Raw genomic sequence first — 27,654 nt, forward strand, 5'->3', positions numbered from 1 at the left:
CATCACTGGGGTTATCCCTGAGCCTCCCAGTTTGGTGTCCCGCAAATCCTTCCCAAGCTCTGCAGGCCACAGCAGCCCCCAGCACACCCTCCCGGGCGGGGTGCCCTCACCTTCTTGCGGGACTGCTTCCTCCAGGCCTTCTCCTGCTCCTCATCCCACCAGCCTTGGCTTAGTAGGTAGTGCCGCAGCCGGGAGATGGGGTGGTCCTGCTTGTCCCAGTAATTGACCTCGTCCACTGAGCGGTACGCCGAACTGTCGTCACTGGTGCTGTGGTGCCCGATCCTGCATAGGGGCAAAGGGCCCCAGGTCAGTGTGGGGCTCCCTGGAGTGGGGGTCAGGAGGGAGGATGGGGGATGGACTAGGGAAGGAGGAGTGGAAACGGAATAAAGGCAAGGGGGAAATGCAACATCAGGTGATAAGGCCATGTTTTGGAGACAGTGATCGATATGAGGAAGATGCTACAGTGGCTGTCAGCGCTGTGGGGGTGCTGATGGGGGAGCAGCGGGTACCTGTAGGTCATGGCCTCAATGAGGAAGGGCTGGTTCTCTGCCACAGCCCGCCGTCGGGCCTCCTTTGTGGCATTGTACACAGCAAACACATCATTACCATCCACGCGGATTGACATGATGCCATACCCGGGGCCTCGTGCCGCTGTGGGGACACAGAGAAGGCGGGTCAGGCCAGGGCTGAGATGAGGAACATGCACGAGGCCAAGGGGACGAGCAGGGAGAGGACAGAGAGAGCAAGGCTGAGCGCTCAGGACCTCGACTTCTGTGGCTGACCAAGTGCCAGACACGACACGGAAGGACCAGGAAGGAGGGCAGGGGTGGCAGGAAGGTGGGGGGATAGGGGAGGGAAGGAGATGATCCCGGCGGGGTGGGGAGCAGCCAGTAGAGCCCATACCGATGCCATCGCCGCGATACTGCTCGGAGGTGGGCGTGGAGATGGCGTAGCCATTGTTCCGGCAGAAGAAGATGATGGGGCACTCAAGTGTGGCCGCGAAGTTGAAGCCGGCGTGGGCGTCCCCCTCGCTGGCCGCCCCCTCACCGAAGTAACAGATGACGACCCTGTTGGCATTGGCCCGCTTGGCTGCGTAGGCTGCCCCCACCGCTGCAGGGGATGAGAGGGTGGTGAGCAGGGGCGAAGACTTACACACACGCACTCACACTCATTCACGCTCACACAACCCAGGGCTCTGAGGCTCAGGCCCGCGGTCGCCAGGCTTCAAGGGGAAAGAAAACACCTGAGCTCCTGATGCCCCCAGCATCTGCCCATCCAGGTCTCCTCCCGCTCAGCTGAGAGCAGCTCCACCCTTCCAACTGCTCAGGCTGAAGACTCCAGCATCATCTCCAAGCCAAACTTCCCAGCATTCCCCACATCTGTTCCACCTTCAGAACCTGACCCCTCTCACCTCCTCCTCAGCACCACCCTGGTCAAGCCCAAGTTACCGAGCAGCCTCCTTACTAGCTCTTCACACACTGCCCAATCTGTTACCCACAGGGAGGCCCGCAGATTCCATGAAGAGGTGAGCCAGGCCAAGGAGGAGCAGACTCCTCCCCACCCACGGCTCCTGTCCCAGTATAAGTAAAAGTCAACATCCCTGCAAAAGGCAAAGGCCTTGAGGCCCCATCCAACCTGCACCATCTGCACCCCTCCCACCACCTCTGGACTTTATCTCCAACCACCCCACACCTGCTCACCCCATACCCGCTCACTCCACACCTGCCCCTCTGGGCTCCTCCCTGCTCCTCAGACACACCAGGCTCACACCTGCCTCAAGACACCACACAGCTCCCTCCCTCACTTCCTCTGGTCCATACTTCAGTGTCACTCTAGTGACGGCCCCCAGCTACTCCCACACTGTACCACGCCCCACTGGCTTGGCTGCTCCCTAGAGGACCCCCACCCTCATATACTCCAGGCATTCCCTCTCCATCTTTGTTACTGTCCATCTTCCCCACCACGATGGCAGCACCAGGAAGGCTGTTTGCGTTGCTTTTGTTCCCTGTACTTGGAGTGGCATCGGCACACGGCAGGAACTTCTTACATTTGAATTGACTTAGCAGGGACCCAGAGGGAAGGTTAGGGGCAGGTCCCAGCCTTGTGGAAACCCTATTACCTTTAGTTCAAATGCCCCCTCGTCTGAGAAAGCTCCCTGCCCACATTCCACCTCAGAGGCTCAAACGGCTTCTTGTTTCCCAACAGAAGAACACTATGAGCTAAGGGGTGTGGAGCCTTCTACTGTGCCAGGCACAGTGCTGAGGCCTGGAGAAACACAAACTCATGCATCTCAGCTGCCCTAGGGCAAAGAAGCCAGAGCCCAGACCAACCTAGATCAGGCTACAGGCCCCAGAGGGCAGGAAGGGGCTCCGATTCCTTGCACGCTATGAGGGTGCAGGCCTGGCACCCGGTGGGTTTGCTCCCAAACAAGCCTCTTATAAGGGAAGGGGCTTCAGGGCACCTACAATGAGCTTTGGGGAAGCTTGCTTGACTGTAAGGACTGAGGCAGACAAAGGTCAGGGCCAAGAACCCAGGCTCTGGAGGTACACAGTCCATGACTTGAATCCCTGCTCCTCTCCCTCTGTGCTCTATGACCGTTAGCGAGTGACTTCCCTCTTTGACTTCAATTTCCTTTTTTTTGAGACAGGATGTCACTTTGGCTAGAGTGCAATGGCACAATCTCAGCTCACTGCAACCTCTGCCACCCAGGTTCAAGCAATCCTCCTGCTTCAGCCTCCCAGGTAGCTAGGATCACACCAAGCTAATTTGTGTATGTTTAGTAGGGACAGGGCTTTGCCATGTTGGCCAGGCTTCCTGCACTTTTTTTTCCCACTCGCTTGCTCTGTCTCTCACACACACAAAACATGGGCCTCCTGCTCTTGAAAACAGGAACAAGAGCAAATAATAACCTCTGTCCCCATGGCCACAGTGAGGGTCCTATTAGACGATGAATGTGAAGCACTGGCACAGTGGAACCTGGTGCACTTGTTGGCTGTGTTTGTGAGCAGACAAATGCAGTGGGCATGTGGTTGGGAAATCCAGAGTGTGGTCGCACAGGCTTCAGGCCCCTGAATGGGGTGGGGATAGCAACAGAGCCCTCTTCTGAAGGGTCCCAGACAAGAGGTGCATTCCAAGTCTGGAACACAGGCTGGGTGCAGTGGCTCACATCTGTAATCCCAGCCCTTTGACAGGCCAAGGCAGGCAGGTCACGTGAGCTCAGGTTCAAGACCAGCCTGGCCAACACGGTGAAACCTTATCTCTACAAAAAATACAAAAAATTAGCCAGGTGCAGTGGCATATGCCTATAATCCCAGCTACTCAGGAGGTTAAGGCAGGAGAATCACTTGAGCCTGGGAGGTGGAGGTTACAGTGAGCCAAGATCACACCTTGCACTCCAACCTGGCTGATGAGAGTGAAACCCTGTCTCAGACAAAAAAAAAACAAAAAAAGGGCTGGGCACAGTGAATCATGCATGTAATCCTAGCACTAGCTGAGGCGGGTGTTTGAGACCAGCCCAGCCAACATGGTGAAACTCCATCTCTATTAAAAATATAAAATTTAGCTGGGCGTGGTGGTGCACACCTATAGTCTCAGCTACTTGGGAGGCTAAGACAGGAGAATTGCTTGAACCCGGGAGAAGAAGGCTGCAGTGAGCTGCAATCGCACCACTGCACTCTAGCCTGGGCAACAGAGCAAGACTCCGTCTCAAAAAAGAAAAAAATAGAAAGAAGTCTGGAGCACAGACCAGGGCTCTGGTGGTGTGCTCCACCCAGAAGGGAGGCAAGAATTCCACCCAGAAGGGAGGCAAGAGAGCTAAGGTCTGGACAGGGGTGTGACACTGGTCTGCATGTGTGCAAGGTCCAGGGCATGCATCCTCACCCTGAGGGATCTGTGTGGCCAGTGGAGAGGAGATAGTGACAAAGTGGCGTTCCTTGCAGCCGTAGTGGACAGGCATCTGGCGCCCCTTGCCCAAGTCACTGATGTTGCCATAGCACTGGGCCATGAATAGTTCCAGGGGGTAGTCGCGATACATCAGCACACCTAGGAGGGGAGGAGGCAATGGTTAGCTGAGTGGGCAGTGCAGAGGGTCAGATCGGCCCTGTGGGTGACCCGCAGCATGCCGGTAGACAGACAGGAAAGCTCAGGCTTGTTTTTTTTTCTTTTTTTTTTTGAGGCGGAGTCTCGCTCTGTCGCCCGGACTGGAGTGCAGTGGCCGGATCTCAGCTCACTGCAAGCTCCGCCTCCCGGGTTTACGCCATTCTTCTGCCTCAGCCTCCCGAGTAGCTGAGACTACAGGCGCCCGCCACCTCGCCCAGCTAGTTTTTGTATTTTTAGTAGAGACAGGGTTTCACCGTGTTAGCCTGGATGGTCTCGATCTCCTGACCTCGTGATCCGCCCGTCTCGGCCTCCCAAAGTGCTGGGATTACAGGCTTGAGCCACCGCGCCCGGCCCAGGCTTGTTTTTAAGAGGGAGACTGATGTTCAGACTGACTGACTGACTGCCGAGCAAGGCCAATCTGATTTTTCAAAAGAAAGCAGAAATCTAGCCTTTTTCTTTCTTCCTCTTAGTGAGACACTGTCTGGTCTTTAAGTGCTTTCAACTAATTCAATTACCTTTAAGAAATATTCTAACCATAAATCATCACTATGGCCAGGCATGGTGGCTCATGCCTGTAATCCCAGCACTTTGGGAGACTGACGTTGAAGGATCACTTGAGCCCAGGGGTTGGAGACCAGCCTGGGCAACATAGTGAGTCCTTGCTTCTACAAAAAAAAAAAAAAAAAAAAAATCAAAACATTAGCCAGGCATGGTGATGTGCGCCTGTGGTTCCAGCTACTTGGGAGGCTGAGACAGAGGACTGCTTCAGTCCAGAAGTTCAAGGCTACAGGCAGCTGAGATTGTGCCACTGCACTCCAATCTGGGCTACAAAGCAAGACCCTGTCTCGAAAAAAAAAAAAGAAAAACATCATCATTATGAACCAAATAACAGCATAGACCACTAATTTACAACTTCTGGACTACAGAAGAAGTACTCTAACCCACGTATGGCAGTAAAACCCTTTCTTCAAACAAAACCTCTAGTGAACACCCACCTTCCCATCAAAGGGAACCGCTCCAGGTGAAGGCAGCCCTTCCTCCTGAGTTAGAAGACAGAGGCGGTTTGTGATTGCCCTCGGACAAGCTCTTTGCCCCACCTGGATAGTGGGACAATCTTCACATCCACACCTTAGGGGCAGCACTGTGGATCAATGCTGCAAGCCCTCAGACCAGGAACAGTATTCAGAGGGAGCTCTCTAGTACAGTGCTTTCCAAACCCTTTCTTTACTGCAGAACCCAGGCTTTAGATACAAATTTAATGGTGATCACATTACACACAGCAGTTACTTTTTTTTTTTTTTTTGAGACAGAGTCTGGCTCGGCCACCCAGGCTGGAGTGCACTGGTGCAACCTGAGCTCACTGCAACCTCCGCCTTCTAGTTCAAGCAATTCTTGTGCCTCAGCCTCCCAAATAGCTGGGATTCCAGGTGTGCACCACTACACCTGGCTTTTTTTCTTTTTTTTTTTTGAGACAGAGTTTTGTTCTTGTTGCCCGGAATGCAATGGTGCATTGGCTCACTGCAACCTCTGCCTCCCGGGTTCAAGCAATTCTCCTGCCACAGCCTCCTGAGTAGCTGAGATTACAGGCATGCGCCACCACATCCAGCTAATTTTTGTATTTTCAGGAGAGACGGGGTTTCTCCATGTTGGTCAGGCTGGTCTCAAACTCCCAACCTCAGGTGATCCACCCGCCTCAGCCTCCCAAAGTGCTGCAATTACAGACATGGGCCATGGCGCCCGGCTCACTTGTTAATATTTTAGTTAAAGTTGAGGGTGATTAGCATTACCTCAACATTCAACTTTCATACAGGTTTACTGGTATTTTCTGACACATGCTTTTGAATGGACATAACACAAATCCACATAACATGTGGCTGTGGTGCATATGTAACAGATGGAAACAAGAGTTGCTCTGGTTAAAGAGGGAAAGAAAGGCCTTGTAGAGGGCCAAAGAAGGTCCAAGGCACTGATACAGGATCTTGGAATCAGGCTTTCTCAGAATGTGGTACTGGGTCCACCCACATGAGAAGGACTGGGTAGGGGCGGGGAAGGTGCTAAAAGTACAAACTTGCCAGGTGCAGTGGCTCATGCCTGTAATCCCAGCACTTTGGAAGGGTGAGGCAGGTGGATCGCTTGAGCTCAGGAGTTTGAGACCAGCCTGGGCAACACGGCGAAACCCCATCTCTATCAAAAATAAATTAAAAAAAAAACAATTAGCCAGGTGTGGTGATGTGCACCTGTGGTCCCAGCTATTCAGGAGGCTGAGGTGGGAAGATCACTTGATCCTAAGAGGCAGAGGTTGCATGAGCCGAGATCATGCCACCGCACTTCAACCTGGATGACAGAGTGAGACCCCGTCTCGAAGAAAAAGAAAATACAGACTCACAGGCCGATTTGCAACAGGAAACTCCAGGTCCAGTGGGAACTGCTGCTCTTGCTTGACACCTGCCACCTCTTTTCTTGTTGGTCTCAGAGACAGGATCTCACTCTGTCACCCAAACTGGAGTTCGGTGGTGGAAACATAGATCACTGCAGTCTTGAACTCCCGGGCTCAAGCAATCCTCCCACTCAGCCTCCTGAGTAGCTCGGACTACAGGTGTAGTCCCACCACGCCTGGCTAATTTTTTAATTTTTCAGCGATGGGGGTCTCACCATGTTGCCCAGGCTGGTATCAAACTCCTGGGCTCAAGCAATTCTCCCACCTCGGCATCCCAAAGTGCTGGGATTACAGGCGTGAGCCACCGCACCTGGCACCTGCTTCCTCTTAACACTCCTTTTCACTGGGCGCCACTCCCTGCCAGTGCCACCGCTGACACTCCACGTATAGCCCTGGGAGGACAGCCAAGGGTGGGAAACAGCGAGAGCTATGTCTGGGTCAGACAGCCATGCAAGGACTTGGCTCCACTCCTTAGGAGAACATTGCCTGAGCCCATGACCTCACCTCTGTTGACTCAGGTTCTTACCTGGCTTTTAGAGTTGACGGTAATGCCTGCCTCTCCTGCCTCACATGGATGGGGGAGGTGCCTCAATGAGGCAACACCATCGGGGCCTGCCCTAACTTCACCCAGTGTGCCCTTGCTCTGCAGTGTGGTGAGAGGAAATGACAATCTCTGAGGCTAAAGAGCACTTATAACAGCACCTTGGCTGGCTGGGCGTGGTGGCTAACGCCTGTAATCCCTAGCACTTTGGAAGGCCAAGGCAAATGAATCACTTGAGGTTAGGAGTTTGAAACCAGCCTGACCAACGTGGTAAAACCCCGTCTCTACTAAAAATATAAAAATTAGCCAGGCATGATGGTGCATGCCTGTAATTCCAGCTACTCGGGGGGCTGAGGCAGAAGAATCACCTGAACCTGGGAGACAAGAGGCTGCAGTGAGCCAAGACTGCGCCATCGCACTCCAGCCTGGGCGACAGAGTGAGACTCCACCTCAAAAAAAAAAAAAAAAAAAAACCTGCCGGGCGCGGTGGCTCACGCCTGTAATCCCAGCACTTTGGGAGGCCAAGCAGGGCAGATCACAAGGTCGGGAGATTGAGACCATCCTGGCTAACATAGTGAAACCCCATCTCTATTAAAAATACAAAAAAGTTAGCCGGGTGTGGTGGTGGGCGCCTGTAGTCCCAGCTACTCGGGAGGCTGAGGCAGGAGAATGGCGTGAACCCAGGAGGCAGAGCTTGCAGTGAGCTGAGATCACACCACTGCACTCCAGCCTGGGCGACAGAGTGAGACTCCATCTCAAAAAAAAATAAATAAAAATAAAGGAGAAGAAAAAAAGGACAGCACTCTGGTGTCAAGAGCCCAGGGAAGCGCTGCCTATCATGATGAAGACCACTCTTCTCACTTCACAGATAACAGACAGCATAAACAAGGCAAGTGGCCTGCCAAGTGAGGCCTAGAGTGGGTCTGACTCAACTCCTTAGCCTGCACCATGCTGCCTCTGCACGAGTCCCATTTGCAGCTGCCCAGACACTTCTGCTGACCCTCAGTGCTGGAAAGTCACTCTCTCCCGTGTGGAGCGCTCAGCGGCTCCCATGATTCCCATGAGGCTTGCTCGGTCTTGCCTGGTGTCCTCACAAAAGAGACCCCTTCAGCAAAAACAGGTGCAGTGCTCAGCACAGCTGGCGGGGCCCCAGCTTGCTGCCTGGCGTCTGGAAATCTCATTTTCCACATGGATGACACTCAACCTGACAAACATCACAGGGCGTTTGCCCTCCTAGAGCATGTGGGGCCAGGGGCCTGGTCCAGCTGTGAGCAGTAGACAGTCCAGGAGCAGGCTGCAAGTCATGCTGGTCCTGAGGGGCTCTGGACAGCCACGTGGTCTGGCCCGGCTGAAGGGCTGTCCCAGGGTGAGGCCCCAATCATGACACCAACCCCTGCCCCTGAGCGCTCACTCTGTGCTGAGGGCACTGTGCCAACTTCCCCAAGACTCCCCTCAACAGCTGTCTTGGGAAGGGCTACCATCCCCCTTACCAATGAGGAAACAGAGACACAGGGCAGTTAAGCAACTTGCCCCAGGCTGTGTGCAGCGTCTAAGACAAAGGGTTAAGATGTGCCTTCCTGGCCCTATCAGTGCTCGCTGACACTCAGAGGGTAGTCCCCTTGCAGGGCCCCACACCAACAAGCTCCCTGGAACACCCTACTCACTGCTCCCTGGGCTCACTCCTTCGCTCCCAGGCACTCATTCCTGCTCAATGATTTTCTTCATTCCTGGTCTTTGACCCTTCCTTCCTTTCATTCATTCGGGCCTGCCGGGCCCCTCTGATCTTGCACCACACTTAGGTCTGTCAAGGCTCTTCCACCTGCTCCTGCTCCCTGAAGGATACAGCACCTGAGGAGGGGGCAGAGGATCCCTGCACCAGGCAGACAGGGTCTCCAGCACAGACCACACCCACAGCGAGCGCCGACCTCACTGCATCTTCCCAGCGACCCTTGGATGCAGGTACCATCATAATCCCTCTTCTGGAGGTTAGAAAACTGAGGCTCAGAGAAGGGAAGTAATGTGCCCGAACCCTGACAACTGGTAACAAAGGGTTAAGAGCACAGACCCTGAGCCACCATACTTCCCAGCCTTCAGAGTGGGAAGACCGCCCCCTCCAGAGTCCTGACCCTGGCTTGTCTCTTTCTTGCTTGGAAAGCTCTTCTTCCAGCTCCTTAGACCTTCCTGGCACTGTGCTGCTCCTGGAAGAACACTCAGAAAGACTAAATTGTACACCTCAATGGAGACCACAGGGCCAAACCACAGACAGACGTACCTGCCTCCCGGTACTGGCCAAACACCAGGTCTGTGTTGTCCAGGGCGGCGGCACTCCCCACGTGCGTGCCCTCCTCGCCATAGTTGGTCATGTAGAAGGAGATCCGGCCCTGGGGGTGGAGGGGGGACCGGGGGCCCACACTTGGTTATGCTGGGCAATGACAGAGAGCCATCCAAACCCTACCCAGCTTCTGACACCTCCATGAATTTGCAGTCTGCCTGAAGGCCAGTCCTGGGTCAGGCCATGCTAGGGTTCCTGCCTTTATGGAGATGCTGCCAGACTGCTTAGAACTGCCAGAGGGATCGAGTTGCTGTGATAGGAGCCCAAAGGAAGCACCTTTTCCACCACGGAAGGGCATCAGTAAGGACCAATGAACAAAGATGGGGTGGGTGGAGGGTTCCAGGCAGAGGGAATGATAGACCATGAGGACCGAAGGGCTGGGATGTATAGTGGTAGGGGTGGGGAAAGATGAGGGAGAGGAAGGTGGCACCCAGATAACAAAGGGAACGATACATTGATTTTACTCTGAGAATAGTGGTAACCTGCCAACAGGTCTTCTCAAGGGAGCAATGTGGTCAGACCTGTGTTTTAGAATTGCTCTCAGGCTGCAGTGAGGGAAATGGATGGAGCCATCAAGGCTGACTGCAGCGAGCCAGGAGAGAGGGGACAGAAGCCCAGCTTGGTAGCAAGGGGAGGCGGGAGAGGAGCAGGTGGATGTGTCTGAGGAAGCTGAGTTGGCTGTGCTAGGGGGCAGCAGACCCTGTCAGCTGGCCACATCAGTGCCCAGCTTCCTTCTCCCAAATCCCCTATCCTGAGCCTCGAAAAGACATGCGTTCAGGTTACCGGCCTCCCTTGTAGCCAGAGGTGGCCGTGCGACAGAGTTTTAGCCAGAGATTTCGGTGGAAGTCTGCTTTTGCTTTCTGGATAGAAGAGACCACTGCTGCTGGTGCCAGCCCCATCCACTCCCAACTTCTTCTTGCCTTGCAGACAGCCAAGAAGCCTGGACATGCAGCAGCCATGCTGAGAACACAAGGCCACAAGCAGAGCACGAAGACCAACTCACCAGCAACAGTGAAGCAGAGAAAGGATGCGGCTGGGTCCCACAGTGTGCTGCTGAGCAGCTGAGCAGTTCCTAAGGAAGTATCTACAGACAGGCTAGGCGCGGTGGCTCACGCCTGTAATCCTAGTACTTTGGGAGGCCATGGCAGGTGGATCACTTGAGGTCAGGAGTTCGAGACTAGCCTGGCCAATATGGTGAAACCCCATCTCTACTAAAAATACAAAAATTACTCAGGTGTGTTGATGGGCGCCTGTAATCCCAGCTATTTGGGGGGCTGAGGCAGGAGAATCTCTTGAACCTGGGAGGTGGAAGTTGCAGTGAGCCGAGATTGCGCCACTGCACTCCAGCCTGGACGAAAGAGGGAGATTCTTTCTCTAAATAAATAAATAAAAATAACGTAAAAGAAAAGAAGTATCTATAGCTTGGTGCAGTAGCTCATACCTATAATCCTAGCATTTTGGGAGGCCGAGGCAGGCAGATCACCTGAGGTTGGGAGTTTGAGACCAGCCTGACCAACATGGAGAAACCCCATATCCACTAAAAATACAAAATTAGCCAAGTGTGCTGGGGCATGTCTGTAATCCCAGCTACTCAGGAGGCTGAGGCAGGAGACTCACTTGAACCAGGGAGGCAGTGAGCCGAGATTGTGCCACTGCACTCCAGCCTGGGCAACAAGAGCAAAACTCCGTCTCGAAAATAAAAAAAAAAAAAAAAAAAAAAGAAATATCTACAGAGGGAATGAGAGGGGAGAAAGGGATAGCAAGGGGAAGGGAGGAGATGGGGATGAGATGAGGTTTCTGGTGTGGGCGAGCGTGTGGATGGTGGTGCCCTTCACTGAGAAACGGACTAGGTGAGGGAAAGGAGCACGCCTGGGAGGAAGATGTCGAGGTCAAGTTCAGACAGGATTAGTTTGCTGTGGGACATCCAGGGCAAGAAGCCAAGCAGGGCTCTGACAAGCCGTCTGGCCAGGGCTCTGAGCAGCCCTGGCATATGGATGGACATGAGATCACACAGAGCCATGTGTAAAGTGCAACAAACACAACATAGACAGCACCTTAGGGACACGCCGGGGTCAGTGCACCTCACGGCTTGGTAGTGCCCTCCTCCATGTGTTCCCAGGCCTGGCTTTCCCGTTGCTGTGGGGGAAACTGATGAATGTGTGCTTTCTTCCAAGTGGGGAGCCAATTAAAAGTTAATGCACATTCCAGTGCCAAGTGAGTGGGCGGCGCTGAGTACTGAGGGCCTGGCAGGACTGCCCAGGTTAGGGTGGGGAGGAGCCTGCGACCAGCCCCCTCAGCATCAGGACTTGGGGCTACTGGCAGAGGCTCCTGATTGCCTTCCCAGTATCCTATTCCCCTCCTCTGTTAACTGAGGTCTCAATCTCCTGCAGGCAGCAACTGCCTGGACTAAAGGATTATTAATACATTTCTCAGTCTCCCCTGCAGCTAGGAGTGGCCCATGAAATGTATGCAGATGTTACTAGGTGGGACTACCCAGAAAGCTTTAAAAAGGTGGGGGTGTGTGATAGCTGGGATGTGCCATGTCTGGCCTTCCACCTTCCCTCTACTTCCTGCCTAGAATGAGATGTGACGGAGAAAGCTTCAGCAACCATTTTGGCTCATAAGGGGACCTCAGAGAAGGTAGAAGCCAATGCTATGAGTGGCAGATCTAAGCAATGAAAGAAAACTGGGTATCCAATGACATCATGGTGCCACCAGACCTGCCACCTGTTTCCAGATTTTTGTTTTGTTTTGTTTCAGACGAAGGCTCACTCTTTAGCCCAGGCCAGAATACAGTGGCGTGATCTTGGCTCATTGCAACCTCTGCCTCCCAGGCTTAAGTGATTCTCCCACCTCAGCCTCCTGAGTAGCTGGGACTACAGGCATACACCACCACGCCCGGCTATTTTATGTGTTTTTAGTAGAGATGGGGTTTTGCCATGTTGGCCAGGCTGATCTCAAACTCCTGACCTCAGGTGATCCACCCACCTTGGCCTCCCAAAATGCTGGGATTACTATGAGCCACTGGGCCCAGCCCAAGTTTCTTTCATTCAAAAGAAGAAATTACTCATCTGTATAGGCTACTGCTTTTGTTTTTATTTGTTAGGGTTTGGGATTTTGTGTGTGTGTGTGTGTTTGTTTTGTTTTGTTTTGTTTTTGGAGTGGGAAAGAGGTCTGTAACTCACAGCTGAACACAGTCCTAACAGAAGCAGGCCACACGGTGACGGGTGAGGTGACCTTACTGAGAGCTTCCTCTGTGTCAGCCAATAGGCACGAACCCTACTTTCTGTGTCTCACAGAATTTCTACCCCTGCCCTTTAGCGTGGTTCTATCGTTAGCCTCATTCTTTAAAACAATGAGGAAACTGAGGCAAAGACAAGAAAAATCACCTGTCCGAAGTCACAGCTGTGACTGGACCCAAGCCCACTGGACTCCAAAGCCCGTGTGTGCAACTCACAGCGGGGCAGGAGGGAGCCTATGCGTGCAGGGGTGGTGTGGCCTGGCACTGAGGCTGTGGAGAGAGGAGCAGAGAGCACCAAGCCACGGGAGAACAGGCAGGCAGGGTGGCCAGGAAGGGCTGGACTTGCTCCTATGGGCGCTGGATGCCCAGGGAAGTTTCTGGGTAGGGTGAAGACACTACCCTAACTCGGCGAACCCATGCATAGGATTCCTGTGAATGAGAAAGTCTGGGAGTGGGCTGCCTGCCTGAATCCAAGCAGTGTCCACAACAGGGTCACCTGGGCACTTGACACAAATGCAAATTCCCAAGCCTGGGAGAGGTCCTGACCCCCCAAGCCCTGGAGAGGTCCTGACCCCACGAGAGTGGTGGACATCCAAGGGCCTGCCTGCCCAACAAGCTTCCCACTTTTCCCAGAGGAACCCCCAGCCCCGCCCTCCATCTCTGTGGCCTGGGAGATGGACTCTACTCCTATTCTCCCTCAGTTCCTGGGCGGGGGCACATAGCCTGGGCTTGGCCAATCAGTCGCAGTTATTGGTTCATGACAGGGTCTATGACCAAAGCTTGGCCAATGAGTGCCAGCTCTGGGCCTTATACTGAACTGTCAAAGACGATTCTCTTTCCACTGCTAAGTGGAAAGGCTAATAATTGCAAGATGGATAATTGCATCATAAATAAGAAGAAGCTAATATTAAGTGGTAGCTAAATGCCAGTTTTGCTGTTCCTAAGGCCATTACATATGCCACCATCAACCCTCATGCCAACCTCATAAGGCAGGTGCAGATAAGAAAACCGAAGCACTGGCTGGGCGCAATGGTACTTTGGGAAGTGCCAAGGTGGGAGGCTCACTTGAGCCCAGGAGTTCAAGACCAGCCTGGGCAACAAAGCAAGATCCCATCTCTACAAAAAATTAAAAACATTAGCCAGGGATAGTGGTCCATGCCTACAGTTTCAGCTGTTAGGGAGGCCAAGGCAGAAGGATCGCTTGAGACCAAGAGGTCACGGCTACAGTGAGCTACAAGTGCACCACCACACAACAGTCTGGGAGACAGAGTAAGACCCCATATAAACTAATAAAATAAAATGAAATAAATAAAATAAACTAGGCCGGGTGCAGTGGCTCATGCCTGTAATCCCAGTACTTCAGAAGGCTGAGGCAGGCAGATCACCTGAGGTCAGGAGTTTTGAGGCCAGCCTGGCCAACATGGCGAAACCCCATCTCTACTAAAAATACAAAAATTAGCCAGGTGTGGTGGTGGGTGCCAGCTACTCAAGAGGCTGAGGCGGGAGAATGGCTTCAACCCAGGAGGCAGGGGTTGCAGTGAGCCAAGCTCATGCCACTGCACTCCAGCCTGGGCAACACAGCTAGACTCTGTCTCAAAAAATAAAATAAAATAAAATAAAATAAAATAAATAAACAAAATAAAATAAAATAAGAAATAAATACAATTTAAAAAATAAATAAAATAAAATAGAAAACTGAAGCACTGAAGTTTTAAACAACTTTCCCAAGACCACAGAGCTAGAAAGGGGCAGAACTAGGACTTCAGTCTTACAGACTTGCTTCAGAGCCTGTACCCTACACCCTTTCTCTCTGCCTACCTACTCTGCATGAGCCAGGAGCTGCCGGAGCCTACCACCACCTGAAGAGGAAGAAAGCCAAGGCAAAGGAGAACAGAGCGAGAGAAGGTCTAATGACAGCTTTTGAGCCCCCTGGACCCAGCTGTGCCCCTCTGGATGTATGGTAATTGGAGTCAATAACTTCCCTCTTTGTTGACACTGGCTTGACTGGATCCTTGTCCCCTGATACTAGGATTTATCAGGGGATCATAGCACATTCCACATGGGCCTAGGGTGGGTCCCTGGAGCACTCCAGGAAGCACTGGGGACCCACCCTGTTTCTCAGGACCATGTGTTTCCAAGAGGAAGGGCTGTCAGGCCTTCTCCCTGCCCTCTCCCCACACAGGCAAGCCCCCAGCCAGGCACACAGTAGGTGTTTTTTAGTGATCAGGTCCATCCTTCTGCCCTAGGGCAGGACTGCTCTCACACATTTCCTCCAGAGTCCTGAGAGAACGCTCAGAACTCTATGAAACTCCCCCCCAAAAAAGAATCTCTCCTCCTTGAGAGCCATCCTTTGGCCCAAACACAGGTAGGGGACCTCAGGTCATTCCAGCCCCGTCCCCAGGCCTGTCCCCACGCACCTGCCGCTGAGACTCATAGAGGATGCGGTCCATGGTGTTAAGCAGTGTCATGCTCTTGTAGAGCTTCAGCACCTTCTCCTTTGGCAGCTGCGGGTGGAGGCACAGACAGACGTGGGGCGGTTGGGACCAGAGAGGAGACAGGCAAGGGGCCTGGGCATGGGGGGCATGGGAAGTGGGGAAGGTCGCCTCTCACGTGGGGGTCCTCGCTGGGGTTGATGATCTGGCCTTGCCGGTCCATGACACGGTAGATGGGGATTCCAGAGATAACATTGGGCTGGATGAATTCCAACTTGTCTATAAACTCAGCCGAGGCCCCTGGGAACTGGGGCTTGTCATCCAGAGATGAGAACTGCTGCTGCTGCCTGTGCCGGTGCTGGGGGAGAGAGCAAAGGAGACCACCTACATCAGAAGCAGCACCCAGGTTCAGCTGGCTCAACCCTGGCAGCAGGCAGGCGGCATGGTGGTTGAGCACATGGCCCCAGTGAACTCTGGGGCCTGACTCACAGGGTCTGAGGCCCAACTCCAGTACTTTCTCACTGCGACACCTTGGGTAACTGACTACAACTTCTGTGTCTCAATTTCCCCATCTGAAAAACTGGGATGAAAACAGTAACACCTATCCCATAGAACTGTCGTGAGATTAAATGACTCAATAAAGTGGCTGGAAAGTCAAGAACTGGTACATATTACTATTCTCATTACCATAGGCCCAAACTCTTCATACTGGCAGCTATTTCTAGTCTCATCATCATAGGCCCAAACTCTTCATCCTGGCATTCAAGGCCTCCCCATTCTGGCCACAGATGCCCTCTCCTCTCTCTCTCCCACTGTGATCACAGACACACACGCCCACTGCAGGACGCCCGCTAGGCATCCAGACAGGCTCTCTTCGGACCCTATACCATACACCAGTGAAGCTACTTAGGACAGAACTTAAGTCTTTGAGCTCTTAAGAGTCAGACTGCCTAGGTTCAAATCCCTTACTGGCTTTGGGAGGCCGAGGCAGGCGAATCACTTGAGGTCAGGAGTTCAAGATCAACGTGGCCAACATGGCGAAACCCTGTACCCACTAAAAATAGAAAAATTAGCCGGATGTGGTGGCACATGCCTGTAGTCCCAGCTACTCAGAAGGCTGAGGCAGGAGAATCACTTGAACCCAGGAGGCGGGGGGTTGCAGTGAGCCGAGATTGCGCCACAGCACTCTAGTCTGATGACAGTGAGACTCCATCTCAAAAAAAAAAAAAATCCCTTAGTGGGTGATACGGCAAAGTAACTTCCCTCTTCATGTGTCCTCTTCCTTGTCTATAAAAATTGAGAATCCCTCGTGGAAATGAGAGGCTTAAACAAGATCACGTGAATAAAATGTTCAGCAAAGTATCTGTAAGCCACATAACAAATGTTCAAAACAATCTTAGCTATTCTCATTTCTCCCTCTCATCTCTGCTTGCTTCACGAGAAGGTCTCTTTCCCTATTGCCTGGCAAACTGCTGCACACGCTTCAGTGTCCGCTCTACTCTGGTCCCAGCTCCCTCTGCAAGCCCAGACTGACTCATTCAACAAATATTGAAGCACCTGACATGTTCCAAGCCGTGTGCTGGGTTCTGGGGACCTAAGACAGGCAAGATATCTGTCCTTGCTGCCTAGCAGGGAGGGCGGATGCTGAACAAGTAACGATGACAGTGGTTCATATTATCCTACGGCAGAAGAGATGGAGGGTAAGGCTTCCCTGGGGAAGTGATGTTAGAGCTGAAACGTGAGGGATAACCAGGAGGCAGCGAAAGCGCATTCCAGGCAAGGGGATCAGAACATGCAAAAGACAAAAGTGGCCAGGCACAGTGGCTCACACCTGTAACCCCAACACTTCAGGAGGCCGAGACCAGCCTGGTCAACATGATGAAACCCCACGTCTACCAACAATACAAAAATTAGCTGGGCAGGCTTGCGCACACCTGTAATCCCAACTACTCAAGAGGCTGAGGCAGGAGAATCACTTGAATCTGGGAGGCAGAGGTTGCAGTAAGCCCAGATCGCACCACCACATCCCAGCCTGGGCAACAGAGACCCTGCGACATACACAAAAAAAGACAAAAGGCGAGGAATAGTGTATCCTTCATGGAAGACAGAAGGAGCTCAGGGCCTGGCAAGGTGGCTCACATCTGTAATCCCAACACTTTGGGCTCAAGGATTACTTGAGCCCAGGAGTTCAAGACAAGCCTGAAATCATATCTCTACAAAAAATTTTAAAAATTATCCAGGCATGGTAACATACACCTATAGTTCCAGCTGCTTGGAAGGCTGAGGTGGAAGACTCGCTTGAGCCCAGGAGGTGGAGGCTGTAGTAAGCCTTGATCACACCACTGCACTCCAGCCTGGGCAACAGAGCAAGATGCTGTCTCAAACAAAAGAAAAGTTCAGAGGGGCTGGAGGAGTCCTGCAAGGACATCACACCTCCTCAGGTCAGATGAGGAGTGGCTGAGAAAGTCCAGGGGACCTGTGAGAAGCCTATAAATGCTCAAAGGGATATGAACTCACTGGGACTCTTAGCTCTGGAGCTAGACAGCCTAGAACTTGCCAAGGCGTTGCAACAGCTCCCCCTTATGAAGCACCTGTTGTAAACCAGCTAAGCCTGGCATGCGCAAGACTACTGTCTCCCCGGGGAATTTGTGAGGGGGATTATCTACCATTGCCCTTGAATAGATGAGGAAACTGAGGCCTGGGGAGGTAAAATAACCTGTACCAGACCACAAATTTGAAAGAAAAAAAAATTGGGCTGGGCACAGTGGCTTACGCCTGTAATCCTAGCACTTTGGAAGGCCAAGGCAGGAGGATCACATGAGCTCAGGAGTTTGAGACCTCCCTGGGCAACAGTGAGAAACATGGTCTCTACAAAAAAAATACAAACATTAGAAAGGTGTGGTGACACACACCTGTGGTCCCAGCTACTTGGGAGGCTGAGGCAGGAGGACTGCTTGAACCTGGAAGGACGAGGCTGTAGTGAGCTGAGATTGTACCACTGCACTCCAGCCTGGGGGACAAAGTGAAACCCTGTCTCAAAAAAAAAAAAAAAAAAAAAAATTACATCAGGACTGGGCTTCTAACCTGGGCAACGCTGAGATTCAGGCTCATAGATGTCCATGCTCCTCACCCCAACTACCCCTGCAGCCTGATTTTCAAATATCTGCAACTTTTCTTCCCACTACTCCCAGGATTCCTCCGAGGTCAGTAATGGTGGCTTCACTTCCCACGGACGTTAAAGAAGGGCGGGGTTTGCCATGAGCTGGATCTCACACATGGGTGCTCAAATGTGTCCCTCCATCTTCCTTTAACTGCAGTGAACAAGCCGTCAACAGTTCCAGCGGGGTAGCATGTTCAGTGTGTGTGTTTATTTGCATTTGTAGTCATGAGGAAATTACACTCCCAATGGCAGGGCAGATTCAGGCCTGGCAATGTCACCGTAGGCCTCCCCTTGTGAGGAGGAAGCAGCCGGTCTCTTGCAACACAGCGCTTCCCCCTTCTGAGTACCCAGCACAGCCAGCCACTGACTTAGATTCTTTTGTTTCGTGTCTCTCTCCCACACACCCCACAATCCCAGGAAGGCAGAGACAGCGTCCAGGTTGCCTTCACAGCAGGCACTCAAGAGGGAATTCCTCAGTGAATGCATGAATGGGCGATTAAGTTCCCTGGCTCTGAAGTTCAACTGCCCTGGATTCCAATTTCTTAGCTCATCATGTGGCTCTCTGCAAAAACACTTCATCTCTCTGAATTTCCTCATCTATAAGAAGGCTGCAGAACCGATCTGGGATGTATTACATACTCAAAACTTGGTAAGAGAGAGAAAAACAAAACCTAAGAAGGTGAGAAGTGGCAGAAAGGGAAGTGACTACACTTTATGAGGATGGGGAAAAGAGGAGCTGGGAAGAACTAATTGCACCTTAAAGTGGATTTTAAAATCAAACTGTGGCAATGTGCAGCGGCTCATGCCTGTAATCCCAGTACTTTGGGAGGCTGAGGTAGGAGGATCACTTAAGGCCAGGGGTTCGAGACCAGCCTAGGCAAAACCCCTGTCTCTGAAAAATTGTAAAATCAGCCAGGAAGGCTGGGCATGGGGGCTCACGCCTATAATCCCAGCACCTTGGGAGGCCACGGAGGGCGGATCACCTGAGGTCAGGAGGTCGAGACAGCCTGGCCAACGTGGTGAAACCCTGTCTCTACTAAAAATACAAACAACAGCCGTGCATGATGGTAGGTGCCTGTAGTCCCAGCTACTTGGGAGGCTGAGGCAGGAGAATGGCTTGAACCTGAGAGGCAGAGGTTACAGTGATCCGAGACGGCGCCATTGCACTCCAGCCTGGGTGACAAGAGTAAGACTCTATCTAAAAATAAATAAATAAATAAAATAAAATTAGCTGGAAATGGTGGCATGTATGTGTAGTCCAGATACTGGAGTTGCAGGAGCCTGAGGTGAGAGGATGGCTTGAGGCCAGAAGGTCAAGGCTGCAGTGAGCCATGACTGCACCAGTGCACTCCAGCCTGGGCAACAAAGTGATACCCTGTCTCAGAGAACAATAAAACCAAACTATGGCACCAGCAGATACTCCAGAGACGGAGACTGAGGCACAGGGGAGACGGCATGCTGATGGAAGAGGACCAAAGGCCGAAGTCTTCAGACGGGCACTAAGAGGGGAGGCCAGAGTCTGATAACAAACCACGGTGTCAGGGCAGGACTGTCAGCCTCTAGAGGCTGGACAGCTATCTTCATGGCACCCCAGTGTGCTCCATATACTGGAGCTGGGCCTTGGCTGTACCCTCCTCCCCTTTTTGCTGGGCTGGTGGAAATGACAGTAGTCCCCAGCCCCAGGGTTGCTGCACCAATTCAGTGAGCTACGCAAAGGGCTCCGCACCACCCTGGTCCTGAGGAAATGCTCCATAATGGGAGTGGGTGGTCAGATGCCTGCAGAGGAAGGATGCGACTCCACCCATCCATTCTTCTAGCTTTTGGTAGGGGATGGGGGTAGTCTGTCCTGGTGGCCCAGTGATTTACAATGGTAGAGGCTGCACAGATTTACACAAAGCTTCATGCCATGTCCTCTCCCACCACGCAGGAAAGCACAACCTGCCCGCCCTGGATGGTCTGGTCTGCCCAGGAAGTACTGGGGTGGCCCTGGTGGAGTCATTTGAAGGCACCATGGCTAAGCGCATGGACTCTTAACTGAGCAGACTGCTGCCTGATTGTGTGACTTACGCTCCCTGAGCCAAGAACAGTGGCATACACCTGTAATTCTAGCTACTGTGGAGGCTGAGGCAAGAGGATCACTTGAGTCCAGGAGTTCGAGGCCAGCCTGGGAAACATAGTGAGACCTCATCTCTACAAAACAATTTAATTAATTAATTAATTAAATAAAATTTAAGGCCGGGTGTGGTGGTTCACGCTTGTAATACCAGCACTTTGGGAGGCCAAAGGGGGGTGGATCGCTTGAGCCCAGGAGTTCAAGACCAGCCTGGGCAAGACCCCATCCCTACGAAAAATTAGCTGGGCATGGTGGTGCACACCTGCACTCCCCAACTACTCGAGAGGCTGAGGTGGGAGGATCCCTGAAGCCCAAGAGGCTGCAGTGAGCCAAGATCACGCCACTGCACTCCAGCCTGGGTGACAAGGTAAGACCTGTCTCAAGGAAAAAACAAAGAAAAGTTTTTTTAAAGAAAAACTCCCAGAGCCTCAGTTTCCTCCTGTATACACCGAGGGTGGTATAAGTACTTACCTCACGGGTTGTCGTGAGGATTAACTGAGGTGACCTGTGTGGACTGCTCAGCCCAGTGTCCGGCACATAATGAGTGTTTCCTAAACACGAGTAGCGAATAAGTATTTCTCATGATTGTTCTTGTTAAACAGATACTGAACATTTGCTCCAAATCATCCTCTGAACTGAGGGCTGGAGTCAGGGAGGGATGAATGACAAACACTGAACACACAAGTTACAATCAAGAGTTGATCTTACATTGCTTCACCTGAGTAGCCTAAAAAAATAAATAAATGTCAAGTTGACAGATAAGCCAAATGAAAATAAAGAAATAATATGGCTGGGCGCGGTGGCTCACGCCTTTAATTCCAGCATTTTGGGAGGCTGAGGCAGGTGGATCACTTAAGATCAGGAGTTCATGACCAGACCAGCCTATCAGGCTGACCACGATGGTGAAACCCCATCTCTACTAAAAATACAAAAATTAGCCAGGTGTGGTGGCATGCACCTGTAGTCCCAGCTACTCAGGAGGCTGAGGCAGGAGAATCGCTTGGACCTGGGAGGTGGAGGTTGCAGTGAGCCCAGATCGCGCCACTGCACTCCAGCCTGGGTGACAGAGTGAGACTCCATCAGAAAGAAAGAAAGAAAAGAAAGAAAAGAAAAGAAAAGAAAAGAAAAGAAAAGAAAAGAAAAGAAAGAGAAAGAAAGAAAGAAAGAATGAATGAATTTTGGCCAGGAGACTCCATCTCAAATAAATAAATAAATAAATAAATAAATAAATAAATAAATAAATAATGAATTTTGGCCAGGAGACTCCATCTCAAATAAATAAATATATAAATAAATAAATAATGAATTTTGGCCAGGCACAGTGGCTCACGCTAATCTCAATACTTTGGGAGGCCAGGGAAGGCAGTTTGCTTGAAGCCAAGAGTTCAAGATCAGCCTGGCCAACATGGCGAAACCCTATCTCTACTAAAGACATAAAAATTAGCCAGGCATGGTGATGCAGGTCTGTAGTCCCAGCTACTTGGGAGACTGAGGCACGAGAATTGCTTGAGCTGAGAAGGCAGAGGTTGCAGTGAGCCAAGATCGCCCCACTGCACTCCAGCCTGGGCGACAACAGAGCAAGACTCTGTCTCAAAACAATAACAACGGCAGCAAATAAATAAGTAAATACATACATACACACAAAATTTTAAAATTAAAAAAAAAAACAGGAGATTTCAGAGGAGGCAAGATATATAGTGGTTACCCATGTGGGAGGTAGGATCAGGGCCTCCAGGGCTAAACTGCCGGTGCTTGAACCGGGTTCTGTCTCTTTCCAGTCACGTGGCCTTGGACCCGAGCCAGTCTCTGTGGACCTGCGTGCCCTCGTGGAGATGGCATCCACCTCACAGGCTGGTGGAGAGGTGGGGAAAGTATCTGCCGCAGCTCTGGCAGGAATGCTCACCAGCTAGCATCAGATAGTACCCCTCCAGGAAGCACCAGCATCAGATGGCACGCCAGGGAAAGCTTCCTAGAGAAGGGCGAGTTGAGCCGAGGGGTCAGAACATTTCAGTCCTAGGGAACAACAAAGGCTCCAAGGCAAGAGAAGAAAGCCTGGCAGCCTGGGACCCTGAAGACTGGCATGGCTGCTACAGGTCAATCAGAGAATAACTACATGCCAAGGTGCCACTCAAAGCACTTTATTTATACCTATGTGCTCACTGAACCGAGAAGGTATCCAGGCAGGGCAGGCACTGTTATCACAACTCCATCAAAGACAGGTGGTAGGTGAGGCTCCGAAGGACTAAGCGACTTGTTCAGGTCCAGTGCATGCAAGGCTTTGTGGATGGTGCCAGTTAACTCCAAGTCCTCCGTATCGAGGGTAGCTAAGGCCATCCAAACCCACTCTCTCCAGAGCTCAAAGGCACTCTGCCCTAAAACAGAGTAAAGAGTTGAACCCCCCTTCCCAGGATATCTCATGAGAAGGGAAAGGCGTGCAGATTAGGAAGGTGTCACTGTCCCTGTTTCACAGACAGAGACCTGGTGTTTGGGGTCTGGAACACTTCCCTGAGGAAGTGTCATGTCAGCCATCATCTGAAGGACCTCATACCTACAAAGGCCTCCAGGCGGGAGGAGGCACATTCAAGGAAGGGAAAGATGGCCAGGGGGACTGAAGTGGAAAGAGGAAAAGACAAGAAAAATCACCTGCCTGGCCACATGTGGTGGCTCACACCTGTAACCCCAGCACTTTGGGAGGCCAAGGTGGGTGGATAAGTTGAGGTCAGGAGTTCGAGACCAGCCTGGCCAACATGGCAAAACCGTGTCTCTATTAAAAATATAAAACTTAGCCGACAAGGTGGCATATACCTGTAGTCCCAGCTACTCAAGAGGCTGAGGCAGGACAATCGCTTGAACCCAGGAGGCAGAGGTTGCAGTGAACAGAAATTACGCCACTGCACTCAGTCTGGGTGACAGAGCAAGACTCCCATCTAAAAAAAATATAAAATAAAATAAGCCAATACTGGACTAAGAAGGATGCTGCAAGACTTGAATCTAAGCTCCATCCTTTCTCCTCCTGGCAGCCTGGTACCATGAAAAGAAACTGGGCTTTGGAATCCAGAGCTCCAAGTTCAGACCTCACCTCTGAGCCTCATTCTCTCCACCTGTAATAGGAGAGTACTACCAATAAAGGCCTTGCACTATTGGCGTATTAAATATAATAAAAAATTAGGGTTGGCATTGTAAACCATACAGCACTTCAAGATGTGAAAAAGGAGGCCAGGTTTCTTAACACACTACCAAGTAAGAGATGGACCCATACACTTAGAAGACCGTAATGACCATCTCCATTCATCCCACAATACACACTGTCACAGTTTGGCTGTGTCCCCACTCAAATCTCATCTTGAATTGTAGCTCCCATAATTCCCACATGTCGTGGGAGGGAGCCACTGGGAGATAACTGAATCATGGGGGTGGATCTTTCTTTTTTTTTTGGGCGGGGGGGACAGAGTCTTGCTCTGTCGCCCAGGCTGGAGCGCAGTGGCCGGATCTCAGCTCACTGCAAGCTCCGCCTCCCAGGTTTATGCCATTCTCCTGCCTCAGGCTCCTGAGTAGCTGGGACTACAGGCGCCCGCCACCTCGCCTGGCTAGTTTTTTGTATTTTTTAGTAGAGACGGGGTTTCACCATGTTAGCCAGGATGGTCTCGATCTCCCGACCTCGTGATCCGCCCGTCTCGGCCTCCCAAAGTGCTGGGATTACAGGCTTGAGCCACCAAGTCCAGCGGGGGTGGATCTCTCATGTGCTCTTCTTGTGATAGTGAATAAGTCTCACAAGATCTGATGGTTTTATAAAGGGGAGTTCCCCTGCAAACACTCTGTCTGCCACCATGTAAGATGTGACTTTGCTCCTCATTCGCCTTCCACCATGTTTGTGAGGCTTCCCCAGCCATGTGGAACTGTGAGTCCATTAAACCTCTTTTTCTTTATAACTTACCCAGTCTTGGCTGTGTTTTTATTAGCAGCCTGAGAACGGACTAATAACACATTGAGTACCTACCACTTAGAGATACTGCACAGGGCACTGGAACCCCCAGATAGGCTACCCCTGAAAAGCTGGGTCACAGAAATAAAGTCACTGATAATTAGCACAGACCGAGCTCCAGGTGCTTCCTGACTTCCAACAGGGTAGGGACTCTACTCACCCAACTAGCCAGGGTCAGAGAGGTGAAATGACTTAGCCAAGCCCCGGCCTGGGGTGGTGGCTGAGAAACTGACTCACGATTCCTTGACAATCTGAGTTTCCTTCCTCCTCCTTTCCCTGAGCACTAAAACATCTGCTATGATAACAGAGACAGGAAGGGAGGTGAAAATCAGGCAAACACATCTGCAGGGCAGCATGGTATTCAATGAAGGAGTGGGCAGAGGAGGGGCAAGAAGTCAGGGACAAGTAAAGCAGCCCCACCCCTCCTTCTAATCCGACCTTCCTCAGTGAACCCAGTAATTCAATCCAATCTGTCCACAACTATACAGCCTCTCAACCTTTCCCTGACTATTTCTTCATCTCCACCTGGAAAAAACTGCATGATCTTAGCCAGGCGTGGTGGCTCACACCTGTAATCCCAGCACTCTGGGAGGCCGAGGTGGGTGGATCATCTGAGGTCGGGACCAGCCTGACCAACATGGAGAAACCACATCTCTACTAAAAATACAAAATTAGCCAGGCATAGTGCTGCTTGCCTGTAATCCTAGCTACTCGGGAGGATGAGGCAGGAGAATCGCTTGAACCCAGGAAGAGGAGGTAGTAGTGAGCCAAGACCCTGCCATTGCACTCCAGTCTAGGTAATAAGAGCAAAATTCCGTCGCAAAAAAACAAAAAACCCTGCACCATCTAATATGGCAGCCACCAACCACTTGGGCTATTAATTTTATTTTTGAGACAGAGGGCTGCTCTGTCACCTAGGCTGGGGAATAGTGGCGTGATCTCAGCTCACTGCAACCTCTACCTCCCAGGTTCAAGCAATTCTTCTGCCTTGGCCTACCAAGTAGCTGGGATTACAGGCACACCACCACGCCCGGCTAATTTTTTTGTGTTTTTAGTAGAGACAGGGTTTCACCATGTTGACCAGGCTGGTCTCGAACTCCTGACCTCATGCAACCTGCCCACCTTGACCTCTCAAAATGTTGGGATTACAGGCGTGAACCACCGCGCCCAGTCCACTTGTGGCTACTAAAACTCATAATTGAATAAGATGCCCAGACAAGGTGGCTCACGCTTGTCACCCTGCATTTTGGGAGGCTGAGACAGGAAGATCGCCTGAGTCCAGGAGTTCGAGATCAGCCCGGACAACATGGCAAAACTCCATCTCTACAAAGATTTAAAACTTAGCCAGGCGCGGCTGGGCGCAATGGCTCATGCCTGTAATCCCAGCACTTTGGGAGGCCAAGGCAGGCGGATCACCTGAGGTCAGGAGTTCAAGACCAGCCTGGTCAACATGGTGAAACTCCATCCCTACTACAAATACAAAAATTAACTGGGTACAGTGGTGCACGCCAGTAGTCCCAGCTACTCGGGAGGCTGAGGCAGGAGAATCACTTGAACCTGGGAGGTGGAGCTTGCAGTGAGCCGAGATCGTGCCAATGCACTCTAGCCTGGGCAACAGAGCAAGATTCCATCTCAAAAAAAAAAATTAAAAATCAGCCAGGCGTGGTAGCACATGCCTGTGGTCCCAGCTACTTAGGAGGCTGAGGTGGGGGCACTGCTTGAGCCCAGAAGGTTGAGGCTGCAGTGAGCCATGATCATACCACTGCACTCACTCCAGCCTGGGCAACGGAGTGAGACCTTGTCTCAAAAAAAAGAAAGAAAAGGCTGGGTACAGTGGCTCATGCCTTTCAAGGCCAAGACAGGCAGATCACTTGAGGCCAGAAGTTCGAGATCAGCCTGGACAACACAGTGAAACCCTGTCTCTACCAAAAATACAAAAATCAGCCAGGCGTGATAGTGCACGCCTGTAATCCCAGCTACTAGGGAGGCTGAGGCAGGAGAACTGCTTGAACCCGGTGGGCAGAGGTTGCAGTAAGCCAAGATCACATCACTGCACTCCAGCCTAGGCGAGAGAGCGAAACTCTGTCTCAAAAAAAAGAAAAAGAAAAGAGAGAAAGAGGTACAGAAAGAAAGAGAGTGAGAAAAGAGAAGAGACGAGACAAGACAGGAAAAGAGAAAGGAGAGGGGAGGGGAGGAGGAGAGGAGAAGAGAAGGAGAGGAAAGAAAGAAGAGAGAACAGGTGGGAGAAATAAAGGGGAAAAAACAATAACTCTAAGATAATACAAATTTAAAGATATATAAAAAAATTAAAAGCAGGGACTTCTTCCCTCCCCATTCCCCACCACAAATGAAGGAGGGGAAGCAAGAGGAAAGGTAATCAGGAGATTGAGACAGGAGAGAAAGATTTAATCAGCCTTAAATGACCTTTCCCTAGCCTGCCCCAGTCCTGCCCACCTCCCGCCCCAGTTGCCCAGCCAATGGGCTCCTGGGACTGAGATCAGCTGTGGAGGATATGAACTGCTCCAAAAAAAAAAAAAAAAAGTGAAAATGTCTCCAGCCCAAAGGCAGGAGACTGCCCTACCCACATCTTGCTCCTGCAGCCCTTCTGCATTTACCTGTTTCAAGTGACTCCATTCCTAGATACCTACTACGTCCTACTCCTGGCCCATCCTCTTCACCCTCCTCCCGTTTGTCCCCCTACCCAGAGCTTCTTTCTACAGATTCCATCTTCTCCTCCTTATGGATTGGGGATCAGAGGATCAGACTCAACCTCACAAGATCTTTTAAGATTTTTTTCCGCAGGGCCTCACCAATCCAGGCCTTCCCAAGGTCACCCCTTTCTTCTCCCCATCTCCAACGTTAGTTTCTGTCCCTTCCCTCCACCCTCACTATCAACAATGACCAACATTCCTATTGCCCTTATGATGTGCCAGGTCCAGTCCTTAGTATTTTACATATTAATTTTTCACAGTCCTATGAGGTGGCCCTGTTAATATTTTAGAGAGGGAAATTAGGTCCATAGATCCACAGAGGTGCAGTCCGTTGCCCAATACACAAGTGGAAAGTGGCAGAGCAAGGACATGAATCCACCCATGTAACCACTACTCTCCTATCTGTCAAATGTAGTTCAAAGCTCTTCTGCAACCCCTTGCCTCTCCCCCTCTAAAGAGAGGCTTCCGGGCAGGGCGCAGTGGCTCAAGCCTGTAATCCCAGCACTTTGGGAGGCCGAGACGGGCGGATCACGAGGTCAGGAGATCGAGACCATCCTGGCTAACACGGTGAAACCCCGTCTCTACTGAAAATACAAAAAAACTAGCC

The 27,654-nt window shown here is 51.6% G+C and overlaps 1 protein-coding gene across 2 annotated transcripts in view; it reads right to left on the minus strand.

Moving 5' to 3' along the window:
- BCKDHA (branched chain keto acid dehydrogenase E1 subunit alpha) overlaps window positions 1–27,654 on the minus strand; it is a 31,057-nt gene that overhangs the window by 1,732 nt on the left and 1,671 nt on the right. The window contains exons 1-8 of one of the 2 annotated variants that reach the window (XM_023229500.3): window positions 18,166–18,425; window positions 15,260–15,439; window positions 15,067–15,153; window positions 9,349–9,457; window positions 3,880–4,041; window positions 904–1,110; window positions 510–651; window positions 111–282 (exon numbers count right to left, since the gene is read on the minus strand). In XM_023229500.3, the coding sequence (XP_023085268.2) occupies window positions 111–282; window positions 510–651; window positions 904–1,110; window positions 3,880–4,041; window positions 9,349–9,457; window positions 15,067–15,153; window positions 15,260–15,439; window positions 18,166–18,192 (1,086 nt within the window). In that variant the 5' untranslated portion in view covers window positions 18,193–18,425. Of the gene's footprint in view, window positions 1–110; window positions 283–509; window positions 652–903; window positions 1,111–3,879; window positions 4,042–9,348; window positions 9,458–15,066; window positions 15,154–15,259; window positions 15,440–18,165; window positions 18,426–27,654 lie in introns of those variants that run through there. The other variant, XM_023229499.3, reaches the window with a different exon arrangement.

This window comes from Piliocolobus tephrosceles, chromosome 21 (assembly GCF_002776525.5).
Source record: "Piliocolobus tephrosceles isolate RC106 chromosome 21, ASM277652v3, whole genome shotgun sequence".
In the NCBI taxonomy this organism is placed as follows: domain Eukaryota; kingdom Metazoa; phylum Chordata; class Mammalia; order Primates; family Cercopithecidae; genus Piliocolobus; species Piliocolobus tephrosceles.